This window comes from Erpetoichthys calabaricus, chromosome 1 (assembly GCF_900747795.2).
Source record: "Erpetoichthys calabaricus chromosome 1, fErpCal1.3, whole genome shotgun sequence".
Taxonomy (NCBI): domain Eukaryota; kingdom Metazoa; phylum Chordata; class Cladistia; order Polypteriformes; family Polypteridae; genus Erpetoichthys; species Erpetoichthys calabaricus.
The window spans coordinates 157,319,424-157,346,307 of record NC_041394.2 but is presented as its reverse complement, the minus strand read 5'-3'; the positions used below and the strand labels follow the sequence as shown (position 1 = coordinate 157,346,307).

General features: G+C 36.8%; 1 protein-coding gene across 2 annotated transcripts in view; it reads right to left on the bottom strand.

Moving 5' to 3' along the window:
• Nucleotides 1-626: 626 nt before the first annotated feature.
• c1h6orf136 (chromosome 1 C6orf136 homolog) overlaps nt 627-26,884 on the bottom strand; it is a 48,953-nt gene continuing 22,695 nt past the window's right edge. Inside the window, exons 4-7 of one of the 2 annotated variants that reach the window (XM_028807949.2) lie at nt 17,151-17,239; nt 9,066-9,266; nt 6,436-6,505; nt 627-1,342 (exon numbers count right to left, since the gene is read on the bottom strand). In XM_028807949.2, the coding sequence (XP_028663782.1) occupies nt 1,241-1,342; nt 6,436-6,505; nt 9,066-9,266; nt 17,151-17,239 (462 nt within the window). In that variant the 3' untranslated portion in view covers nt 627-1,240. The remainder of the gene's footprint in view (nt 1,343-6,435; nt 6,506-9,065; nt 9,267-17,150; nt 17,240-26,884) is intronic. The other variant, XM_051920516.1, reaches the window with a different exon arrangement.

Sequence of the window (26,884 nt, the reverse complement as noted above, 5' to 3'; positions counted from 1 at the left end):
TGGCTGAACCATCTCCTACTTCAGCTTATACCAATGCCATTCATCAGTGTCTGCTTCCCATCAGGAGACCGACACTGGCTGGACGTATTTTGGGTGCCACCAGCTTTGCTGCCTAGAAACTTGCCACATTCAAAGTCACACACATTTTTAGTCTTTTATACATCTCCATTTTACATATGAACTGTACACCAATTAGGGCAACTGGTATAAAATTTAAAGAATATTGTCTGTACATATGTCATTGGTGGCTCAATAACGAATTACTTTGGGAGAACAACAGTGTCTAATAAAGTGGCCGGGTTTTCAGTACTTAATATACAGTATATTTCTATGCAGAGTAAGTATCCAGAAGCATTTAACTTTAAGGCTAGGTCTTTGTAAACTGCAGGCTGCTCCCTTATCTCAGGCTTTTACCTGGTCTTCTTTATCATAGATACAATTGCATTTCTTTCTGGAGGGACTGCAAACATTCAAGGAGACTGCAAATCATTGAAAATATAGGTTTATCAGAAGAGAACATAATGGGTATTAAGGATAAGTCACAGAAGTCCTACTTACAGAAGATATTGTGTTATATGTCTCTCTCACAGATGCATACCTTAAGAATTATTGTAAACAAAGGTAAATGTTTCATAACTGTTAGCTTTTAAAACATTTATTTTATTGCTCAGTTTATTTAGCCGGACAACTGGTAACTGAGTATGTAAATTACAAAGGCAAAACCCATGTTCTTATCTGTAACTTCAGACTCTGGAAAATGTTAGATTCTTAATAGCTACACTTACATGCTGTACTAAATAAAAAAAAAAAAGATTACAATGGAACATGACAATTTAATGAACAGCTCAACAGGAAATAGTTTTGATATTGGAATTTACATTCAAAATGTGTTTGCTTACCAAAAAAATTAAACACCTAATTAACATTGGAAGGACTCATGAACTGCAACAAAATGTTGTGCTGTTCATAGAATTGATATAGCTATGACAAAGCACATGACCAGTTTATTTGTTTAGATAATTATGCAAATATTGGGATTTTTGTTTTACTGAATGTCATGTTTTCATTTTGGTTGGCTAGTTATTTTTTTCTTATTAGAAATACAGTATATTTGACACTGGTTATTTCTGTTTTGAATTAATATTCAGCAGTACAAGATAAACAGAATATTCACTAAAGTGACATTACAGCTTTCTTCCATTTCTCTCCCTTTGGAACAGTTTGGGTCCCAGTCAGAATATTAGTGGTTGAGAGCTGGTCGATGTTCTTGTATGCCCAGAAGCACAAGCAGGCTAGCAAACATTCCTTTAACTTTGTTACTCTGGGGTGGAACAGGCATCATCTGTGCAGGAAACAAAACATTTTAATGTTACACAAAACCACCTATCTGAGTAATGTGACATGGAATTGAACATAAAGCAAGAGTATGATATACAGATTAAGAAAGTAATGTTACTCTGTAAAAAAAAAAAAGTATTACTGTTCTTTTTAACAAACAAACATTAACTCAAATCCTTGACATTTCTTTTAAAATCTTAGCTTTAACATGTTTATTACAACTCACGGTTTAAAGAAAACATACATGGCAGCATTTCCTACAATTCTAAACATAATGAAAACAGTTTACTTTTATATCAAACTAGCCAACCCGCGGCGTACCATACGCCACATAATCAGGCCGCTTTTTTAATGATTTTTAAGCACAGGGAGAAACACGCTGCATACCAACCCGCTAATGCTAATGCCCTCTTAAAACTGATGAACAGTCAATCATCATGAAATAACAATGCTTCTGAAAATTTCATAAAAAAAACTGTATACCACAATTGTAATAAAAAGCCCTGATGTTAAATGACCTTAGACATTTAACTCATTTACCATGATAATAAGAAGAGTATGAACTTAATGAAGATAACCATTACTAAATAGTATACATTGTTAAAGGATAAGTTTGGAATTTTTCAAGTTAAAAATTTATTCTTCACAAACATGGCATTTGCAACAATAAACTGTGGTCTTCTCAAGTTATGTGTTTTATATAAATATATATGTATGTATAAATGTTTTACATGTATATGTACATGCATGTGTTTTGTACAGTTTGAATGCTGCTTACACGTGCAAAAGGCAAATAATTTATCAGTTGCTACAGTGGCCAGCAGTGTTATAGTTGTAATGAAAAATTCAAAGCCACATAAAAAACAGATTGTAAGTAACTGAGTTGACAGCCTTTTATCAGTCTTTTTTATTTAAACTTAATCTGTGCAGTAAAGAGGAGTGCATTCCAAAGCAAAATTAAGAAAGTGCTTAATGAAATGGATGGGGGTAGAATGCAGCCGTCCTCACAATATTACTGAACAGAGACACAAAATCATAATGCTGCAACTAAGGTAAAGTTAGCTTGACACTCGCTTTTTAAAGGCTTCATATCCCCAAAATGAAAATAGCAATGTCATTAAAACCAAATATGGAAAAATTCACATTTTACCACAATTTCTTTACAAGTGTTCCTTTTTTTCCAAAAATGACACAATTTTTATAAAAATAGCTCTCAAAACGTGATACAAGCCTGAAATCGGCCCCAAACAGGTTATAAAAATACACATAAAATCCACACCAATGTTTAGAATACTACTTGTGAATTTTGTGACAGCCTTTAAATTGTTTGTGAACATTACTGATTATTTTAAAATATTTTTTTAAATAAGACATAACTTAAGACATAAAACAGACATCATTCCAAAATTAATTTTCTTGAAGGTCAATGTCTAATGTGCATTTTACAACTACCATTAGGCTGCAGAAATCAGGGGTCTTTTATATGTCATTTTAAGGGTCTTCAATTGAATAAAATCTTCAGTTTTAAATGAAAACATGGTAGTGTGGAGTTAGCCTTAAACACTCAAAGGCCTCTCAGTGCCAACCTGCAGCAGCTAGAAACAACACTGCTTTAAAAAATATAAAGCAATTATCAGGTAAACAACAAGCCAAAGTACAAGTGTAAAAAAATGGGACCACTATACTTTAACGTAAAGCAAAAATAAATACATAAATGAATAAATTGAAAAAATATGGCTACATTTGTAAAATTAAAAAAATATAAAATTCTTAAACCACTTAACCCAAATTCTGGGATGTAGATAGCTATCCTGGTTGCATTAGAAACTAAGTTGGGAGATAGTCTATTTAAAAACCTACTCACATACACCCAAACAGGGTCACCCTATAATTGCCAATTAACCTTACATGCATGTCATGGGCTGTGGGAAGAAAGCTGGAGTACCTGGAGAAAAACCAATACATACACAGGTTCAAATACTGTGTCAAGAAGCAAGATTCCCCCTCTCAATGACAGATTAGTAGTGCTAACCACTGTAGCACTATGACACCCTTGATATATTCTAACATGCTTAATAAAATGAACACATGATTTACACAAGGTATTGTTAATGTAAAATTTTGCATAATATACAGATAGGAAAGACAGTGTGGCACAGAGGTACAGTGCTTAGTTCCAGTTCCTCACAACTCCAGGGACCTTGCCTTAATTCTTTACATGACCTGTGTGCCTGATATGGTAAAAATAGGCCCTTCCCCCCCACTGTAAGGGAAAAGCATGGTCAGAAATGGATGGACTTAAGGAAATGAGTGTTTAAAAAATGGAAAGTATGAACTTAGAAAATGCAGTGAATATAATACCTTGCAAGACAGAATAGACTAATCCCTATCCATAAAAGCCATACTTCACAACAAAAATTAATTAGGGTTATGTACCTTGTTGTAAATTATACATCAAACTATACACTTAATGTATGTGGTACTGTTATATTTTGAATATTCTGTCTAATATTGGTCTTCATATAACAATATCAAGAGGCAAGATTCTAGGCTTACTAAAGAACACAAAGCTGACATCATGTCAAAATAGTAGCACTAGACTAGGAGTTAAAAAGAAAATGGAATAATAATTCATTACAGTTATCTTTTCAAGGTTCTCTAAGCACTTCACACAATGAGTGGGGAGCCACTTCATCCACCAGTAATGTGCAGCATCCACCTGGATGATGCGACGGCAACCAATTTGCACCAGTACACTCAGCACACATTAGCTGTTAGGTGGTGAAGGGGTGAGATATAGTTAGCCAATCAGAGACCAGGGGTGGTTAGGGGGCCAGTATGACCAGGCCATAGTGGACAATTTAGCTAGGACATTGGGATACACCCTACTCTTTATGAAGGATGCCCAGGGATCTTTAATGACCACAGAGAAGTCAGGGCCTTGGTTTTATGTCTCATCCGAAAGACAGTGCCATTTTTACAGCACAGTGTCCCCATCACTGCACAGGGGCACTGGGGTCCACATTCAGACCACAGGGTTGGCACCCCCTGATGGCTTCACTAGCACCTCTTCCAGCAACAACCCAAGGTATTTCCTGGTTGGTCTCCCATCCAAGTACTGGCAAGGCCTGAACATGCCTGTTCTGAAGTGCATGTGGTATGGTATATTAATAATTAATTATTATAAATAAAACATACACTACTGAATTGCCACTCACCAGGGGCCTCATGTATAAACGGTGCGTACGCAAAGAAATGTTGCGTAAGAATGTTTCCACGTTCAAATCGCGATGTATAAAACCTACACTTGGCGTAAAGCCACGCACTTTTCCACGGTACCTTATACCCTGTCGTACGCAAGTTCTCCATTAGGTTTTGCAGACTGGCGGCACCCAGCATCAAAGCAGTGCTACTGTTCCTGTGTGGTTACCCTTTCTTAGATCCACATCCATGACGGTGGCTCAAGTGCTCCTTGTAGAATTGCAAGTTACCGTGAGGTAATTGTACTTATGATATAGTTATAATATTGCACATCCTGAGCCACTTTATAAAGCACGTATTTATGTATGATGACGATATCATTTTTAATATCAAATGCAGCAAAATATGTTGATTTTATTATACAGATAAATCTTTAACTACACGGCGCTGCAGCGCTATCGAGCTTGAGCTTCGTTCACGGTTTGTTCCTGCCTCATGCTGTTTTCATGCTATGGCTGGCACGACACTGGAAGGATAGATGGATAGAATAATTAAACATTACGAAGATATTTCAATGTTCCTTAAACGTTTTGAAGAATCGGCGTTCTAAGCTTACAGGTGGCTTAACGTCTATTACAGAGCTGATTGTGTGGCGATTGGGTATTTGGAGAAAGAAAAGTAAGGACAGGAATTGGGGGTTAGTACGTTTGAAAAAGACAGTACTTCTGTAATAAAGCATTTCATTGAAGGTCGCGCATGACGCAGCAAGCATCTTGCTGTAAGACATGAACAATCACTGCGCCACCGTGTTCCCATGTTTAATAACATGCTTTAACTCATATCATCATGAAAATGATATCACGTATGCTTCTCAGTATTTTAATTACTCAGAGAGCTGTAATATTACGAACATAATGGATTCTGTGTCCTGTCGGAGGAAGAGCACGTAGTGATTCAGGCACATAGAGCACATATAAGATCAAATACAAAACAAAGCATTTAACGTGCTTCTTTAGTTACGATAGGATTTGAGAAACTAGTAAATTAAACGATTTTAAGATGAAGTTTATGATGCTCTACTTTAATGACAAAATAAACTACGTGATTAAAGTGGAAATTTTGAGATTAAAGTTGACATTTCGTGCTTTCACACTGTGTGCCTTTTTTTTGTACCCTAATAGGCTTTCATATGACACTCAGATGGTGGGCTACAACTCGCCTTTTCACACCGACTTTGATATGTGACAACTTTTTTATTTCGGGTACTGTGCGACTTTGTGAACTTGAGCTTTCGAGTTTCTCCGACACGCTATGTCACTCGATCAACTTCCTTTTGTTGCTTATATAACTGTTTAAACCAACAAATAGTACACATCTAGATTTTTCTGTGCATAAGCACATTTTGGCTTTTGTGCTTACGTCATGTTATAGTGCGAATTCTACGCACGGCGTTATGCATGAGACCCCAGGCACTTTATTTCTTTATTACTTACTGAATTTGCCTAGTGAAACTGGTCGACATTTTCTCCATTTACTTTCTGTAGGTAGACATAATGCTTGATAATGTTTTAAACTGGACAATAAAAGCGGACGCTGATTAAGATTTTTTTTTCACACTGAGAACTCTAAGTAAAAGAGAATAAATTTGACAACAGTGTACTTGAAAGCAAAATGTTGAGAATCTTACAAGTAAGTTGAGCAAAACTCTTTTCAAAATATTTTAAATAGAGGCATTTGAATTAATTAATAAAGTAATTAAACATGGAACCACTTTTGGTGGATGGCAAGATATTAAAAGCAATAAAAACACACCAACTTTCAAAATTTGCTGGAACATTTTAAAAAAGGAAATAAGTGAAATTTTTTATTCATTCCAAATCTGGAAGTTGTACGCACCTTGTCCAACTTATGACAACAGATTTGTCCATTAGAATCTAAGAAGAATGTAGAAAAAGCATCATATGTCCTGTAGACAAAATAACAAAAAAAAATTCTCAGGTAAATTAAGATTAAATGCATGCAATCTGAGAACATCTGGCTATTTCTTATTAAGGTAGAAACTGAAAATTCTATAAAAAAAAAAAAAAAAACTTTTAAAAAATAAAATAAAATTAGCAAAGCAAATAATATTAAGTCAGTTTTGCATATGATTGTAAATGAGGACATGTACACATATTTTCTTACCACTGGTAATAAATTTCACAATCAAAAGATCCAGGAAAAGCAAACATGAAAGTATAAGCAAACAAAGACATTTTCATTACTTGCTAAGTAGTTAAAATGTGTTCAATGCAGACTTGCCTCCATTGTATTTAATAACACAATAAATATTCAACTTTTCTGGTAGATGTTCAAGTCTGTCTAGAAGATCTGTGAGTTTCATAGGCTGCCATAGGCATTTATCTCTCTATTATATAAAAAAATCCTGGTACGAGACAAGACTTTTTAGCCTGGGACAAGGAGTGACTTTTTCAGAGAGATACTTTCAAGTCCAGCGAGACAAGACTTTTTGCCAAGAGATTTAACCACGCCCATGACCAGAAATAAAAGACAAAAAGTAGATGACAAAGTAGAACGCCGTACAGAAGTTCAAAAACGTTGGCGCAATACACATGCAGAGCAGGTTAGAGATAATGAAAGAACTAAAATTCGAAAGTCACAAAAAAAAAAAATGATACAAAGATTAAAATTAGTGCAAACAAACAGAAATTATTACTTGATGAAATAAGGGAACAGCGAAAACAGATTGAATATATTGTTCGGAGTCTTAATCGTCTAATTCATGTTGTCATCAGGGAAAAGTAGTGTTTTCCCAATGAAGAGGTGTATCCGCAATAATTAAAAGATTTGTTGTTTGGTGAAAGTGACATCCACATACGCGAGTGGCAGAGATGTGAAGTGGCTGGCGCATAGTGCAGGCCGGGGGGTTGGCAAGTGAAGGGAGCAGGGGCCCCCTAGTTAGAATAATATTAAAGTAAATAAAAACTACAAAACTATAAATACAAGGGAATAAAACCAAATACACGTTAAAGCAGTTAAAGAATTTAATAAATAAAACACACACAAAGGAAAATGCACCTAACACAAGTACATGCCTTAAGAAGATTTGGACAAAAAGAAATAAATGGCCTAGTGAAATAAGAAAGGTATTTCTTCAGAGGCATCACACAGTACATTAAATGTGCACTGGGTCATGACATTTGGTAATAATCTGAACCATGTTTTTTCCTGTTCATTATGACATTATGTTATGTTTCTATTGCAGCAATAAATTACTATTTCAAAAAAAAAGAAGGTAGCAAACTAATATATACAGGCTGAAGAGAAAAAAATGACATTTTATACAATTTAAGGTCATATATTAACCAGTGGCTCTCAAGTTCAGGCCTGTGGGCCAACTGAGCCTGCAGATTTTGTGCAAAAAAAAGTTGTTTTTAATAGACTCTTGTCCTCTTTCAGAAGTTCTGGTTATTAAATGCATTATATTCTGATGAGTACAAAAAAGGCTATGACGCAAAAGTAGTTACTGTCTTACAGCATTCAGTGTCATTAGCCCGAGTGTTCTGATTTACATGTTGTTAGCTATCACACTACAGAAAAATGTGACAAATATTCGTAAATGAAAATAGGAATCGAGAATTGACATAAGGAAATTAAGCTTTTAAAGATATGGCAAAAATACAAAAATGTCTAAATTTAATATAAACATAAATCTCACACTACTGCAATTTTTTGAATACAGAATAAGAGTAGGTAATAAAAGTGCAGCTAATTAAACAATGAGACGAATTAACAGTGAAACGAATTACTGATTGTGAAACAGGAGAGAACAAAAACCTGCAGCCACAGCAAGATCACAACACTGAACTGGAGAAACACTACATTAAATTAAGTTTTAACTTTGCATTGTACCATTTTCTTGTAAAAAAAAATTATTACATTTATTATTAGTAAAGCTAGGAATAAACTAAGATAGGACATGTTTCAACTGAAAAAGTAACTCTATTACTTACATGTTCAATGAATGGAATTTATTACTAGTTGCATACCGATTACAATTCTCAAAAGTGTTTTTATACTGGGATTATGGGGATATGTTAAATTCTTCAATCCTGGAAATTAATATCTTGTGTTTTAATAAGGCATGAATTAACCCTGGACAAAACACCAGCCTATTACATAATGTATTTACGTACACAACTACAAACACTCCCAACTCAGAGCCATCAAATGCCCTTATTAATTTGTGGGATACAGGGAGACAACAGAGGGCTTGAAAAATATCTATTCAAGACACAGGTAAAACAGGCAAACTATACAGAGACAGTAATCTAGCTTGGAATTGAACCTATTCTCTGAGAGCCATCAGACAGAAGGACAAAGCATTGAGCTTCCCATGAGTGACTGTGAAATAATGGCAGGAAGATATGCTGTTTGATTGCAAAGTAAAGTGACAGAAGTAACTGACATTCTTCATACTTGAGACACTTCTGTCAGCTTTGTCTCTTTCAGATGTCCTGGCTCACCTGTACAACTCGGTCTTGTCTTTCTTATAGAAGCGCAGAAGAAAAACATGAAATGGCAATCCTCTGATCCTCCAGCGTGCTTGGATAGTCCAGTTTTCCTGGTGCTGTGTCAGCTTTAAAACCTCCATATGCAGATCAGCAAAGTAATTCCATGCTAAGAAACGGCAAAGGGTGAGGCACACCTGATACGTTACACGCCCCCTGTTAATATACAAAACATAAAAATGAGACAGGAAAACCTGAATATTATTTTATCTGTATGAATACACAATGAATTTCTTTTTTTAACGTATAAATAAAAGACATCCATAAAACATGTGACCAGTTTGTTTTTTCAAATTTGCTTAAAAGAAGATATTGGCTTTTGTGCCAGCATTAATGTTAGTCACATTTTAGTTTTGTAATATAAGGTTATTACATTTTTGACTTATTATAGTAAAAAATGTATTTTTTAGTTTTTAGATCAGTTAAATCAAGGGACCATAATGGAGGATATTAAACTGAATGGAATTTCAGACACATGACACATAGTATAAACTGACTAACATAATTGAAGTAATGTAGATAAAATTGTTTTTTTATTCATTAACTAGCAAAATACCCGCGCTTCACAGCGGAGAAGTAGTGTGTTAAAGAGGTTATGTAAACATAGATATACATATACATATATACATATATATACATATCTACATATATACATATATACATACATACATACATACATAGTGCGTTGTAACACGGGCTGTGATTGTTACATGGGAGGGAGACGACAAATCACAGCTTCCCGCTTTCTAATCGGGCCTGTGATTGGTGCTTTGACTGATGCCCAGATCCCACAGTATCTCCCCTTAGGAGAGGCGTTAGGCAAGTGTAATTGAATAGCGGTGCTGCAAGTTTAGCTTTACACCTGTTTTTAAGGCTTATTGACTGAAAGGGGCTTTCATGAAAAAAGTTAGGGCTTTGCTACAGGATACACCCTCCACAATTTAAGGAAGTAAAAATAAAGGTATATATTTCTGTTTTATTTAAACCTTTTAAGTTTGTATGCGGGCGGTATGGTGGCGCAGTGAAAAGGTGCCAGTTAGGAGACCTGGGTTCGCTTCCCTGCGTGGAGTTTGAATGTTCTCCCCGTATCTGTCTGGGTTTCCTCCGGGTACTCCGGTTTCCTCCCACAGTCCAAAGACATGCAGGTTAGGTGCATTGGAGATTCTAAATTGTCCCTGGTGTGTGGGTGTGTGCGCCTTGCGGTGCGCTGGCACCTTGCCCGGGGTTTGTTTCCTGCCTTGTGCCCTGTGTTGGCAGGGATTGGCTCCTGTATTTAGGATATAGCGGGTTGGATAATGGATGGATGGACATTTGTATGCATAGCCTCATTTGCCCGTTTTCATTTTTTTTCTTTCTTCAGTAATATTTCAGCAAACCCGGAGCTTGTCAGTTCAAATCCTGGTACTGACACCACTGTGTGACCCTGAGGAAGTCACTTCACCTGCCTGTGCTGCAAAAAACAAAAGTAATGCAACAAATTGTACCTCAGACGTTGCAAGTTGCTGGAATAAAGGCATAAGTCAAATAGATAAATATGTATTATACACATAGGAACTATTCATTTATTTTCAGTTAAGTCATCTGCAGCAAACCTTTATAAATAAGGGTTTCTCCTTTTTAGATAGTGCAAACTGTTTCTTCTTCATTGAGGTTTCCTCTTGGAGAGCTTTTTTCATTTCATTGAAAATTAAAGCAGCAGCTGCCAAAATATGTAGCTTTCTTATTAATTTTTCAACATTGTGTAAAATAACTTTATAAAGTAACATAAAAGGTTTAAATACTGGTTATCCTTTTACACTAAAATATTACTAAAGAGATACAAAAAAAGTCAAATGCATATGTTGTTTTTCTTTAAGGAGATTAAATATTACTGAAGAAAGAAAAAAAAAACTAAAACAGCCAAATGGGGCTATGCATACGAACTTAAAAGGTTTAAATAAAACAGAAATATATACCTTTATTTTACTTCCTTAACTTGTGGAGGGTGTATCCTGTAGCAAAGCCCTAACTTTTTTCGTGAAGGCCCGTTTCAGTCAATAAGTCTTAAAAACAGGTGTAAAGATATTGACAATAAGCTACGCAAACCCACCAAGACATGGAATCGTTTAAATCAAGGCGCGAGTCGAAAAACACCATCCCATACTATTAGTTAACGATTAACACATTTCTATATGTATTGTAAGCATACAATACAACTGATAATATGTTGCGCTTATTTATCTGGTGTACCGACATTTTTGCGCGTTTAACGGCTGAAATCCAACGTGGTTTGTGCCCTTCAGAATGAAAACAGTTTGCATTTACCTTTTTAATAAAAGGCGAGCTTTTAAGCCTGAGAAATCACCCCGTAAATGCACACGTTTAATTGCACATGTGTTAATATGTATGCTTACACACTGTTTCTTCTTCATTGAGGTTTTCTCTAGTATGTAGATCGGGGTAATTACATTCACGGCATTCGTAGTCTGAATCACAATCTGATTGTATGGGTGGTTACCTACCAGGTAACGCTTATGGTTGGCCAGCAAGTCAGCTAACATCAGCCACGGTGCCTTCAGTTGTGAGAAGCAGATTATAGAATGGTTGAAAATAGTTTACTGTCAAATAATGCAAAGAGTACGCGACACGTGTTTCGCCCTAATTCTTGGTTCATCAGGCGTAAGGCAAGTGTAATTGAATAGCGGCGCATCATTGAATAGCAGCACTACAAGTTTTGTTTCTTTTCAATAAAGTCAGGCGTTAGGCAAGTGTCATTGAATAGCGGCGGCGCTGCAAGTTTAGTTTCTTTTCAATAAAGTCAGGCGTTAGGCAAGTGTCATTGAAGAGCGGTGCTGCAAGTTTAGTTTCTTTTCAATAAAGTCAGGTGTTAGGCAAGTGTCATTGAATAGCGGCACTGCAAGTTTAGTTTCTTTTCAATAAAGTCAGGCGTTAGGCAAGTGTCATTGAATAGCGGCGCGTCATTGAAGAGCGGCGCTGCAAGTTTAGTTTCTTTTCAATAAAGTCAGACGTTAGGCAAGTCTCATTGAATAGCGGCGCTGCAAGATTAGTTTCTTTTCAATACAGTCAGGCGTTAGGCAAGTGTCATTGAATAGCGACGGCGCTGCAAGTTTAGTTTCTTTTCAATAAAGTCAGGCGCGCTTTGCAGTGGCGAAGTTCTGCTTTTAAATTTTTATTAAGATGAAAAGAAAACCTTTTTAAACTGAGGGAAAATATACCAATAACAATTTGTTAAGGATCTGTTTTTTTGTGAAGCTGCCTTTACACAGCCTGTCCGCTGTTTTATAAACGAACGCCATATAAGGCCGTCCTTTCTCCTTCACAGTCAGTTCACGTGATTACGTGTGAGGCGTGATGACACGATACGCAACCCCGCCTCCCACGGCCAGCGAGCTGCCGTCCATTACTGTATATGGACAAAAAAGAGGTTCCAGTTATGACCGTTACGCTTTGAATTTTGAAATGAAACCTGCCTAACTTTTGTAAGTAAGCTGTAAGGAATGAGCCTGCCAAATTTCAGCCTTCCACCTAAACGGGAAGTTGGAGAATTAGTGACACCTACACGGGAAGTTGGAGAATTAGTGATGAGTGAGTGAGTGAGTGAGTGAGTGAGTGAGTGAGTGCTTTGCCTTTTATTAGTATAGATGCATAATGAATAATGTGACTTCAGTCTGAATAACCAAAATAAAATATAAAATTTGAATGAGTTGTTTAGATAAGCACTCTAATGTTGCATGCATGATATGTACAAGAATCCAGGTGTTTTGTTGCTCAAGTCTTTAGTCACTGCATTACTGGGATACAGTAGAAGCCAATTTAATATAGATGAACAACAGCATGCACATCCAAAATATTCAATTCTACCTGAGTTCCTGTGACAAAATGATTTTGTACCACACAGTACCTTTAAAAAATACTTCCTATTCCAACAAGGAGGATAATGGAGGCTTCTTTTTTTTTTATATTTTTATTTTATTAATTTTCATTGTAATCATTCCATACAAACAGATCAATTTATAACCCAACAAATTTGAAGACTAATCAAACCCCACCCCTGAGAAGGAGAGCTTAGCTAATGGAGGCTTCTGACAGAATAGCTCCATGCCACACACAGCAGCCTTTTGGCAAGATGTTCACATCTTGTTGTCCAAAATGGGACAGATGCAGTTGTAACATCTACCTGCATCTCCAAACTGTATAATGATGATCAGGCTGAAACATGATCATCTTATTTTAGTTACCACCATATCTGGAATACGTTTCCAGATAAACATAAATCTTTTTAGACTGTAACTAAAGCATGTCTACAAACATATTCATTTACGTAGGTATTTTTGTGACTTTAATGCAACTAAAGCGATTAAGTCTTTGTTATCAGGGCTTAATGCATTGTATTTATTTTGGCTTCTTAAAATTTCAGTTCTTATGTGACCTCTTTGAAATATTATATTATATATATCCATCCATCCATTTTCCAACCCGCTGAATCCGAATATAGGGTCACGGGGGTCTCCTGGAGCCAATCCCAGCCAACACAGGGCACAAGGCAGGAAACAATCCTGGGCAGGGTGCCAACCCACCGCAGGACACACACAAACACACCCATACACCAAGCACACACTAGGGCCAATTTAGAATCGACTATTACTATGATTTATATAATATTTGAAAATGCTTAAATAAGGTACAATATATTTAAACACATGTATTTATTAACAAATTACTTAAACTAAGTGTAAGTAATTTTAAGACTAAATTTGCACTGTAATTTATATAAAAAAAGTAAACAATGGCTTTTACTTCCCTTGCCATTTTGAAAGAGTATCACGATTTTATGACCTTGGTAAATATTTTATTTTATTAACAATAATGACAACATTTATTTCTATAGCTCAATTTCATACACAGGATGCAGCTCAAAGTGCTTCAAAAGATGTCAAAGAAACAGTTACAGGAAAAGATAAACTAATTAAAATTAGAGATTAAGTTAAACACTGTGTGCAAAGTTCATAGTTACAGGCAGGAATTAAAGTACTCTAGATGTATTAGCATTAAGCATACAATAGATCCAAATTAGATGAGTGGAAGGTATTTACAAAAAGGCCAAACTGTATTTCTTGAATGAGTTAGAGAAACTGCTGTAATAGTAAACAAGCAAGTCTCTAGAAAACACTGGGAAGATATGACTGCATTAGACAGCTGTTGTGTTAAACCTTTTTTAATGTTATCACAGAATGCAGTTAATATAGAAAAGGGTACCCATGTGGTCAACAATATAATCACTAATATTCTCTCTTCATTTTTTCACAGTGCCAAGGAACCGCCAACTGAAGGCAGCTGACCCTGCCCATTCCAGTTTACCCTCCATAAATACTACAGCTTCCCGGAAGGAGGCGTCATTTTTGGCAAGAGCTACCCGCCAGATGGAGCTCCTGAACAAACTAATATGTGGCAAGCAAACCAATACCTCTCGTTTTTTTTTCAGGCCAGAATCCCATAAGGCAAAAAAGTCAAAGAGCATTTCTTTTGTTTTAAATTACTGGACATTAAACAGGACAACCACAAATTTTCCTTTTGTAACCTGTCATTCCTGCACCCAGCCACAATTATATACACAATTTAATTATTTTTTGATACACACAGCACTGTGAAAAGTATTTGCCCTCTTCCTGTTTTTGCTTATTCATAACGCTTAATTGCTTTTGATCTCCATACAAATTTATTATAATACAAAAGACAACATGAGTAAACACGATACACTATTTTTTTTTAATTATTATTTGATTTATTGAAGGAAAATGTTCAACACCACCTTACTCCTTAAGTATTGGGATTGCCACTTTTACCTGCAACAGCTGCAATCAACAGAGTCAAAACTGTGATCAGAATCTGACCAAAGGTCTTCTTATTCGATATCACTAGAATTCTGTGACATTGCTAGGAATTCCTTAACCATATGTTTTCTTTTTTGAAGGGATTTAAAGTCTTATTTTGTGTGAACCAAACAATCCTCGTGTTCTCAAAGCTTCACTCTCACAGAAGCTTAGAGCATAACAGTGCACTATTGCTTCGTTCTCGTACACAAAATTTATTTAATACCTTTGTACATAGCTATGACATGTAATATGAATGACCTATCATAGACAACTATACATCAATGAAATGGAACCTCAGCTCTTTAACGGTCATAAGGCTTTCACTATATGAGGCTAAACAGAAGTGAGATCTTTGATAAAAGCAGATTCACTCAACTATGGCATGCTGCTCTACTCAGTATATCCATGTGAAAAACGCACATTTAAGTAATGAAATAGATCAGACAAAATGAAAACTTATGATTTACTAAGAAGAAGACAACCTTTGGTATGTAAAAATACCATTATTGCTTTTGATTGTCTTGGGGGTTTATTTAAAAGTTCAGAAAAAACTTTGAAATATTTCTAAGAGTTACACAATCTTGATAGAAGAATTTAAGATTTTAAAATGCAACACTGTTTTCAAATAAAAGTGAAAGACAGTACAAATAGCATAAAGATGCAGGCTGGCAATTGCAGCATAAGCTAATAGCCATGGGGTCTTACTGTCAGATGTCATAAAGCTATCATTCACTCTTCAATACAATCCAATCTAGTATACAGTACTTGGAATTTCAATAGTCTATCAAAGATTTAAGAAAAGTTGTGCTATGTAACTTTTTTTAGTGTTTTAAGTTAGTCATATAATTACATTAAAGAAATGCATAGACAGGAAATTTTCAGAAGTGTTAATTACACAATTTTTCTGCATGTGATTTGTAGTAATCTTTAAGATGCATTATTGTCAATGCAAGAACATTCTACTCAATTGCTTTTTCACATGGTGTATATTACTGAAACTTCACTTTGCTTTCACAGTAAAAAGTACTCTTATATCCTTTAGGAAAATTGCATTTGTGCGGTTATGTGAGGAACTGCAATATGTGATAGACTGATGAAGTCTGCCTTGAGTCTGTGGCTACTGTTGTTGCTGGAATTTTATTCTTTTTCAATTTTGCAGCAAAAACAATAGGCCTATGGGTCAAATATTGTGGTGTAAATTAAATTATTTATTAACAATTGCTTTTACAATTAATTAAAACAAAATGTAAATACATTTATTTATTATCTAAACATGTTAAGACAAATTAAGATATCTGAGATGAGCATATTATTCTTTCTGAAACTTGTGTTGAAATCCCATGTTTAAAAAAAATATTACAGTTGAAGTTACATGATCTGCGGTGCGTTGGCACCCTGCCCAGGATTGTTTCCTGCCTTGTGCCCTGTGTTGGCTGGGATTGGCTCCAGCGGACCCCCGTGACCCTGTGTTCGGATTCAGCGGGTTAGAAAATGGATGGATGGATGGAAGTTACATGATGGTGAGGGCAAGAAAGTCATTCCCGTCCAAAAAATGTAATTGAGAACTTGATTACCCCATAGATACAGATACATCCTGTCTGGTTATTGTGCACATATAACAGAAGTAGAAAGCAGTAAAAAAACACGACTGCGAGAGGTCAAAAATAACTCAGGAGCACCTTATTTTGCCATCATTCAAGTCAGTTTACATGTCCCATCAATATAGGCAAAAGTGGATTTTGTTTCATTAGAGGTAAAGAAGTAAACTGCAGAAATTAGATAATGTTGTGGATTAAGTGTTTAAAAGTATTTTAAATACTTAGATGAATGCACCAACTTGTACATTTGGGATGATAATGATAATTATGACAGTAAATAATGGTTTATGCAAACTAAAAATATGATTTTCAATTAAAAGTTTCACATACTATTAAAGAGACATACTTATTCATACCAAATGAAAAAATGTTAATGGAGAAAGCTGAAATTTAAACCTTATATCTGATGATATCACAATATAGATATGTAAACTTAATTAGCAAGCTGCAGTTCTAACTTAAAATCTAGCCACATTACTAACATTTTCAAATTAAATGTCATAAGTATTTGTTGAAACTTTACTTTCCCTACAAATAATCTCAAAGAATTTTAATAGATCATATCTTACCTTGTCTTCATGTGTAGAAATCCATTAATGAATTCTACATCTTGAGAATAAATGCTGTAATCATGTGATCTCAAGAAGTAATTCGGGAGCTGTTTTACAAAATTAAAAAGATAGTGGTCACTGGTCACCTTTAGACTGGGGGTTTTATTTATTTTATACATACATACTTACCTCAGTACTTACAAATGCAGACCATATACTAAACTACAAATGATGTTTTAGGTGTTGTACATTAATGATTCTATTTGCTTTAATAATGTTTTGGACAACAGGAATTAAAAAGATGAATGAGTAAAGTAAATGCAGGAAAGAAAGATATCCCATATACACTGATTACATGATGCATGATAAATCAGTAAATTAAATAGACTAGTTACTTTTAAAGGTGTTTTCACTCTTACAGTCCATTTCCTTTGTGCCAGATCAGGAGATGATTAGTTACTTGTTTCAATCTCCAGTTATTTTGGTTGCATATATGGTTTGTTTACCAAATATATAGCTCTTTGAGTAGAATACCAATAATCTGGTAACTACAAGGGTATATGATAGTGATGGACTACTTTGCATGCAAGAGAAAGGACACATTTCACCTAAGCAATTGCACAGAAAATGGCAAGGCACACAGTGACGTCCCTCAATTTAATTTGGACAATGAACGTTATTAGGTAAGTTTAATTTCACTGTATGATTATTGTGTATTTACTCTCCAGTATCCAGTGTTAAAAATGTTTTTGTTAGTGTAATAGTATTATTAATGTTCACTTTGGAATGTTTAATTAACATTTACCACATAGAATCCAAATTAATATGCCTCCAGTGCTCACACTTCATGCGAGAAGAGAGATCACATTAAGAAGTCGTCCACCCATGTACATCACTCTTGTTCAGGTTTAATCATTGGTCTAACAGAATATTTGTTTCTCACCCACTCTGTATATGGTTTGAGCTACCCGTTCAGAAAGGTTATTTATTTTGCATGGTGAACTTTTATCTGACCATGAACAGATAATGAGGCTCTGAGGCTGAATCAGGATTAATCTAACAGAATGCTCATGGTTCAAAGTGTTCTATGCAAATTTCTCCAAAATATACAGTATTTCCTGTAGTTAAATCAGTCCCGTGTCAGATAACATTCAAATCTCAGGCAAACCATGCCAGGGTTAATTTTTACCACATTTACCACATAGAGACCAAATCAAAATAAACCAGACTATGGAGGAAAAATCACTCACACACACACACACACACACACACACACACACACACACACACACACACAGTTTGCACAGATCCAAATTAATATAAATTCATACAGTTATCAAATATCAAACCCACTTAATCCAATTTAAAATTGCAGAGGTCTACCTTCTATGGAAATATTATTTGTGCCAAAATTAAATGCAACCCAATGTGTTAACTACATTGCAATGTAATGCTATGCCTATGCACATGGTGCATTTAATTTTGTCATGGTTTTATCGTATCATAATTAAAAACATATCAACCAATTGATCGATTATTTTTACTATGGCACACAATTTTCACGCCAGCCAACCCTGCATGTAGGCCCTCCAACCTGCAGGAAAAAACTTGGGGGTTGGTGGCAGGATCGGCACTCCAGCCGCCATAAAAAACCTCACATTGGTTCCATTCCATCTGAACTAGCGTGGTGCTGAGGTGTCACCCCTTGCATGGCTGCACTCGAGTCCAAATCAAACCTGAGTTGGTTTTTCGTGCGGTGGGTGCAGCAATGCGCTGTATCAGCGCGTGCACCTAACATCTCTCTCTCTCTCTCTTAAATACAAAAGTGTTTGTTTTAATTCAAGACCATTGCTTGCATGTCATAACTAAAAGCAAAGCAAACGTATTGTATTTCACTTAGCAGCCTCCTCTGAGGGTGTACTGCATGTAGATTGAAAACCACACATTAATCTTGCCAAAACTAAATGCAATCAAATGACTGATCAGTATCAAAAGGTGGGGCAAGGGGACTCAACAGTTGGGGAAAGAGGTGTTCCATTTCTAAGCATTCCTATGTTCAGGCAGCAAGAATAAGTTACATCAATGTGGAGTGATTAACCAAAATGATGAGAGGTATTTTTAGGTTTTGCTGAAAAAGATTACAAGTTGTATAAATAACGTGTTATGTTTGCCTTATAGGGGCAGCACAGGGGCGCAGTGGCAGCGCAGCTGCCTTGCAGTAAGGAGACCAGTGTTCACATCCAAGGTCCTTCCCGCATGCATGTTCTCCCCGTGTCTGCGTGGGTTTCCTCCCACAGTTTAAAGACATGCAGGTTAGGTGAATTACTGATCCTAAACTGGCCCTAGTGTGTGGTTGGTGTGTGTGTTCATTCTGTAATGGACTGGTGCCCTTGTCCTGGGGTTGTTCCTGTCTTGCACAGTTTGCTGGCTAGGATAGGCTCCAGCACACCCACCCGCCCCCCGCACAAACCTGTTCAGGAATTAGTGGGTTAGAAAATGACTGATTGGCTCGCCTTATATCATAGTGTTCCATTCTTCTTCTTCTGATTATCCTGATATATCAAGAGGTTGGGCAATAGCCAGTATGGTTATCCCCATCTACAGATGTTTACAAACCATATTTGGGGAGAATACCGGTGTACGGACACCCCAGTTGATTATGTATATAATTATACGCTGCAGCTCTTTGGAAAATAAGCTCTGGAATACTTTCTAAGGCTGTTTGTGAAGTAAATAGAAATTCATCTCTTGTTGCCATTTCTATTACACTGGCCCTTTTCAGCAACCAGTCAACACGGAATAGAATAAAATCATCATTTACATTGCAGGCTTCCATCTGTTCATATGAGATGGCGGACTTCTGCCTTATTAACTCCAAATTCACCATCTTTAACATTAGGTGTATAGGAGCATAGAACAGGCGAGTTGATGATTAACTATGAGGCTGTGATCGATAAGGGGATTAGCAGCCTCAATGTCTCTAGCGAGCTGGTCAATTCATTAACACAAAGTCATGGCAGACAGTGGTTACCAACATTCCAGCAGGAAATGAATCTTACACCTTTATTTTCTCACTAAGCCGGATCACTAACTTACCACAGTTGGCCTTAGCACCCAAAGAATTTGGGGACATACCTGCAAAAGAAAACTTGACTTTTTTTTTAAGCAAAACAATGAAAATATGCAACGAATGCATGTGGAGCACTTTACACAACAGTAGGGTGAAGAACACAGGTATTGTATCCAACTCCGTCTTCCTGGAAGGGCAAAGCAAAAAAGTCAATAAAACCTTAGAATATGTGATGTTCTGCGGTGGGCTGGCACCCTGCCTGGGGTTTGTTTCCTGCCTTGTGCCTTGTGTTGGCTGGGATTGGCTCCAGCAGACCCCCCATGACCCTGTAGTTAGGATATAGCGGGTTGGATAATGGATGGATGGATATGTGATGTTTCATGATCAGGGCTTGTACAGAAATACTAGAGCACACTCTCCCCTACTGATCAATGCAAGGTCCAAATTCTATTCTCTTAAAAAAAAAAAAAACAAACTTGCACCTCTCATTTTTTTTCTATACTGCACATACCTGCAAAGCCTACAAATGTGCAAGGTTGCCAACACCAAAGTAAAAAAAAGAGGCTACAAATAAAACTGCAAATACTTGAAGATGTGAAAGTTAGACATGCGTTGAGGGTCAACTGTATATGATTTTAAAGTTAAACATGCGTGGAGGGTAGACTGTATATGATTATATACCATTCTGGTATTTTATAATGTCGGTCGTATAAGTCGAATGCTGAAAACTCACGCTATTGGTCCAAGAGATTATGACATGCTAACACCCACCTGAGAGAGTAACCATGGAGCACACTGTTTTTTTTTTTTCCTATGTGGGTGCAGCAATGCGCTGTATTAGTGTGTGCTCCTAACCCCTCTCTCTCTATTGTGCCTACGTGACCACACGGTAATACTCGAACTATTCCGAAGCAATGTTTGCAATGATTTGTGTTTTTTGGATCTCACACTCTCATACACCTTAATCGTAAAAGCATCCCTTATCTACGATGGAGTGTTCAATCAGAAGAAAATATGAAGCTGGTTTTAAATTAAACGTTGTTGAAGTAGCAAAAGAAATTGGTAACTGCGCTGCTGCAACAAAATTTGATGCATCTGAGAAACTGGTGCGAGATTGGAGGAAACAAGAAAAAAAAATGTAACGTAGTGTTTAAGTCTGGGTCTAATTTTATGATCGATTTTTTGGGTTTCAAAACCCGACCTATACGTGAGTATATATGGTAGTTATTTACGCAGTATGCTATTCTGTGAATGTAAAATGTCTATTACTTTACAGAGTTGACAAGTACAAGGTTTATGCAGTTGTTTGAAAACCTACATCCTTGCTTTAAATGGAGGTTTTGAGATGATAAACCTCAATCAACGATTGGAGCATTCTGTAAAAATATGTATATAAGTAAGCTGCTACAAACACTAAAGGTATTGTCAGTCTAATACACAAAGTCTATGTTCAGAGGATTGTGTGGAGTGTGTTTTTTAACACTAGAATTACCAAAGCCTACGAAAAAATTCATAATCCCAGCCCACCTTAAATCTGCATGCACCTCTCTCTCTTTGTCTTTTGTCTTTTAAATCTGTCGATAATCCCAAGCATCAAGCAGCCTGCTATCCCATCCTCCCACCGTCACAGAAATGGCAAAAATCTCTCTCCCAGCTCAAGCCTTGTTTATCATGGAGTCAGGTAGTACCTAGAGCTGTACAGGCTAAAAAATATATTGCTATTTGGAATACACGCATTTCACGTGTGTTCCGTGTCTACAAAGATCTATGTTAAGTGTAGGATGACAGGAAATGCAAGAAATGTTGAACACATACCTAAAAGACAAACTTTTTTCATGTTTTAGTACTAATGACAAAATTTTGACATGAAGTATATAATGTGTGAAGACTCAAGTCCAAATATCAAATAAGCACTTTCACAAAAGGTTCAAATATAATAGAACAAGTGTGCTTTTATTCAAGACTATAAGCAAAGAAAAAGAAATCGGGTTAGTGTGGTTTGTTGTCGTGACTTCTTGGGTAGTACAGCAGTAAGAACTGCTGACTCCTATTCAAAAAGGTTGTGGGTTCGAGCCTTCCCACATCCCAAAATTAACATTTTGAGTAGTGCTTTAATTGCTACTATTTTACAATAAAAACATACATTTGATTTTATACTGTAACAGCCGGTGTAAATGTATGGTACTTGTAAAGGTTAGCGTTTTTTTTTTTTTATTCAGTTTTATTCTCTCAGTCGCTTTCACGCTCACCCCAATCTGACACTGCTGATTTCAAATAAAGACGTGCTATAACAGAGGTGAACTCAGATGAGGACAAGGGTTCTACTTTTCTGGGTGTAATTATTGGACTCATGCAATCCAGAGAAGAAGAGGTGGACAAAGATAACACCCTGAACCAACTTTTTAATAGATTTTGCTTCTTCCACTACCACCTTCTTCTAATGGCCAGTCCCTCCACACCATCCCTGCTGCATCAACAAGTCCTTCCACTTCAACAAGTATTGTCAGTGCTGAGTCCACCTCTAACCATCAATATGGGCTGTCCATAACTGATGACCAAGTGAGTAGACAACTGAAGGTACACATAGGAAAAGTCACAGAAGCAGATGCCGTTGGTTCTCAAGTTCTTAAGGCATGTGCTGACAAACTTTGTGGTATCCTCGGTGACTTGTTCAGTCTGTTGCTAGGGCTCCAGAAAGCGTCATGGCTGTGGAAAACATCCTGTACAGTTCCAGTTCTAAAGAAGGTAGGCGTCTCTTTACCTAATGAGCTCAGTTCTGTGGCCCTCACATCCCACTCCATGAAGGCCGAAGTGAGGTTGGTTGTGTAGTTTATGAGTTCTGTTGTGAAATGCCGAAGTGAGGTTGGTTGTGTAGTTTATGAGTTCTGTTGTGAAATGTTACGTAAACTCACTGCATTTTGCCTATTAAACAAAGACTGGAGTGGAAGATGCAATTATCTATCTGATCCACAGGGCTTATTCCAACGGGACAAAGCTGACAGCACTGTGAGGATTATGTTTTTTTGATTTCCCTCTCTCTTCAATGCTATTCAGCCATGCCTTTTATGGAGTAAACGTGGAGATATGCTGGTGAAACCCGTTGAATAATAGACTATATGTTGGGCAGACTGCAGTTTCAGAGGCTCAAGGACTGTGTCTCTGATGTGAATGTGAGCAACACTGGTGCACCAGAAGGAACAGCCCTGTCTCCTTTTCTCTTCACCCTTTACACCTCAGACTATAAATATAACATCAGGTCTTGTCATTTGGAGAAAATCTCATTGATTTTGCACTAATGGGGTATACAAATATAGGGAAAGAGTCAGAGTATAGAAGTCAGGTGGAGAATTTTGTTTCTTGGTGCAAAGAGAATTCAACTTAACATCAGCAAAATGAAGGAACTGGTTATTGACTCTTACCACACCAAAAGGCCTCTATGTCCGGTCACTATTCAGAGAGTGCATGTGCATTGCAAAAAATGAAATCTAAGCAAATGGAAAAGTATTTATATTAGGACATTACATTTTGTTTTCTTTTGTAAGAATCATTGACTTATAAAAAAAATGTGTATTTATGATCATTTAGCTTACTTTAAGAAATCTTGTCAAGTAAATTTTGCTTACCCCATTGGCATATTTTTTGCTGAATAAAAGCCAAACAACACCCATTTAAAGTTTTTTGTCTAGTTCTTCCATATGCACTTTTGCTGTGTAGAGGTGATGCACAAGTGCTTGGGGGTTCACATCAATGACAGACTGGACTGGTCTCATAACACAGAGCATCTATATAAGAAAGGGCAGAATAGCCTCTTTTTCTTAAGAGACTGTGTTCTTTCAATATGGATAGTGTGATATGTGGCCGGCCGTTCATCCCGGCCAATACCCCCAGACCGCCAGGTGGAGCCCTCCCTGCAGCATGGATGTGCCCCGAATGCCAGCAGGGAATTCTGGACAATGCAGTTTTTATCCCCAACCCTGCTGGATGCCGTGGGGGCCGCTAGGGGACGCTGCAGGGAGGAACAAGGATTATTTGCCCTACGCCCCGGAAGTACATTCAAGTCACATGGACAGGAGGAATGACGTGCTTCCAGGGTGAAGAAGAAAGGATTTTTATCTGACCCGGAAGTGTTTCTAGTCACGTGGACAGAGAGGGTGAAAAACTTCCGGGTCTGTGAAAGACCAGAGCGTTGAGCTGAGCTAGGTGGAAGGGTGGCAACGCGTCTGGGACTGGAGGATTGTGATTGATTATTGATTATAGTTATTGTTTATGAGTACTGTGGAGTGTAGGTGCTTTGTGCACTTTAATATTGTCCAAATAAATAATTATTGGACTTTTACCTGGTGTCTGAAGAGTGGTCAGAGGGTTCAAGGGGTCGAGAGGACCATAAATCTGTCACAATAGTGACATTCTTTACATATTCTACAACTCTTTGATGGCCAGTGCAATTTTTTATGGTGTTGTGTGCTGGGCAGGTAACATCACTTCAGAAGATGTCCACCAAACTGCCAAGCTAATTAAAAAGGTAGGCTCAGTTAACACTAAAATCCCTTAAGCCTACAAAAAACACATAATTCTGGGCCACCTTAAATTCCTTCACACCTCGTTATAAGCTCCTTTGTTTTCCAAATGTGTCAAGCAGCACAGGCAGCAAGCAGCCTGCTATCATATACCCCATCGACTGAGCTAAAGTCGCACAGAAGATTCTCAGAGCTCAAGTCTATTTATCTGGGTGTGAGGTGCCTAGAATTGTGAGGGTAAGTAATATAGAATCATTTGGAATACATACATTTGATGTGTGTTCTGTGTCTACAACAATCTATGTAAATGTAGGATGACAGGAAATGCGAGGCAGGAATTGTTGAACACATAACTAAAACAGAAACGTTTTTCATGTTTTAGTAACAATTGACAAAATGTAGATATGAAGTGTATAATGTGTGAAGACTGAAGTCCAAATATCAAATAAACACTTTCACAAAAGGTACCAAGTACTGTATAACAAAACAAGTGTGATTTTATTCAAGAATATAACCAAAGAATAAGAAATTGGGTTAGGGTACAACTCTGACACCACCATGTGGGTGGTACAGAGGTAAGAACTGCTGACTCACAATCAAGAGATTGCAGGCCATTCCTAGATTTACCATTTTGAGCAGTGAGCTGCTCTTATTGTTACTATTATAGAATAAAAACATACATTTGATTTATTTGAGTCTGTAATAGCCGGTGTAAATTTATGGTACTTTTTTTTATTATTATTCAATATTATTCTCTCAGTCACGTTCACGCTCCCCTGGATCTGACACTGCTAGTTTTCAAATAAAGATGTGCTATAACAGAGGTGAACTCAGATGAGGATGAGAGTTCTACACTCAGATGAGGATGAGAGTTCTAAATCAGAGAAAGAGAACAGAAGCCCTCCCCACAAGAAACGTCCAGTCACATATAAGAACAACGCAGCTGCACCAGACGCAAAGGCGAAAGATGGCACTGTTTGGATGCAGCAAGAGGTTGGGCGTCATCCTGCCAATGTATTTGTCACACCATGTCCTTCAACAAAACAGCAGGGAATACCGTTCTGTTTGTGATTATGTTTTGTGAAGGTCTTTATATAAAAAAAACACTTATATGTTACTTATATAAAAGCCACATCAAATGTTATTTACTTATTTACCTTAATTTATTTACTTATCTTCCTACAGCATAAAGTCACAAGTAGACTACAGTGCTTCCTATGTTTGATCGACACAGGCATGCTGACAAAGTACATGTGCAATGATACTTCAGTATGCAAATGACTTTAGCTGCAGGTGGAAGCTCCCGTCGCACTTTACGCAACTGTTGTTATGGTTCTGCCTTTGTCCTTAGTCTCGGAAAGTCTTTATCCTGTGGGACAACTGGGATCTTTTCCTGAATAAGGAAGGAGTGAGAAGGAGTGACAAACTACCATTACTACACTGAAAATCCAATTACCCTTCATTCTCTCAGAATATGGAACCAACATAAGAAGCACTTTAGGACAGAAAAGCTTTTGACTATTGCAACTCTACATAACAACCACCTTTTTCCACCCTGTCAAACATATACACTATTCAATGTCTGGAAAATGTCCAGGATTAAAACACTCAAAGAGACTTGTACATAGAAAATGTCTTTGCATCCTACGAAAAATTACACTTCAAATGTAACTTCTCATCAACACAATTCCTTCACTACTTACAAGCTAGTAACTTTGCTAAATAGAACCTGCCCAATTTTCCTCACATTCCACCTTGTTCTATTCCAGAAGAATCGCTGATCAGTCTTGAAGACTCACATAGCATCTCTACAATGTATAAAAATATTTTAAAGTCTCTTCCTTTCAAAGACTCCAAAGTGCACTGGGGAAAGGATCTATCACTCAATATTTCAGAAAAGGTGTGGAAGGCAGCCATGCACAGAATACACTCAAGCTCTATATGTGCAAAATATTCAATCATTCAACCTAAAATCTTTCATCATGCACATTTATCTAATTTAAAATTGTCTAAATGTTTTCCAGGGCAAGATTCAACCTGTGAACATTGAAATATAGCTCCAGTCTCACTGGGCCACATGTTCTAGGTGTGAACCAAATAAACATCGTTCTGGACAAAAATCTTTGAATGCCTATCATACAGCCTTGGCGTCACAATCACTCCTA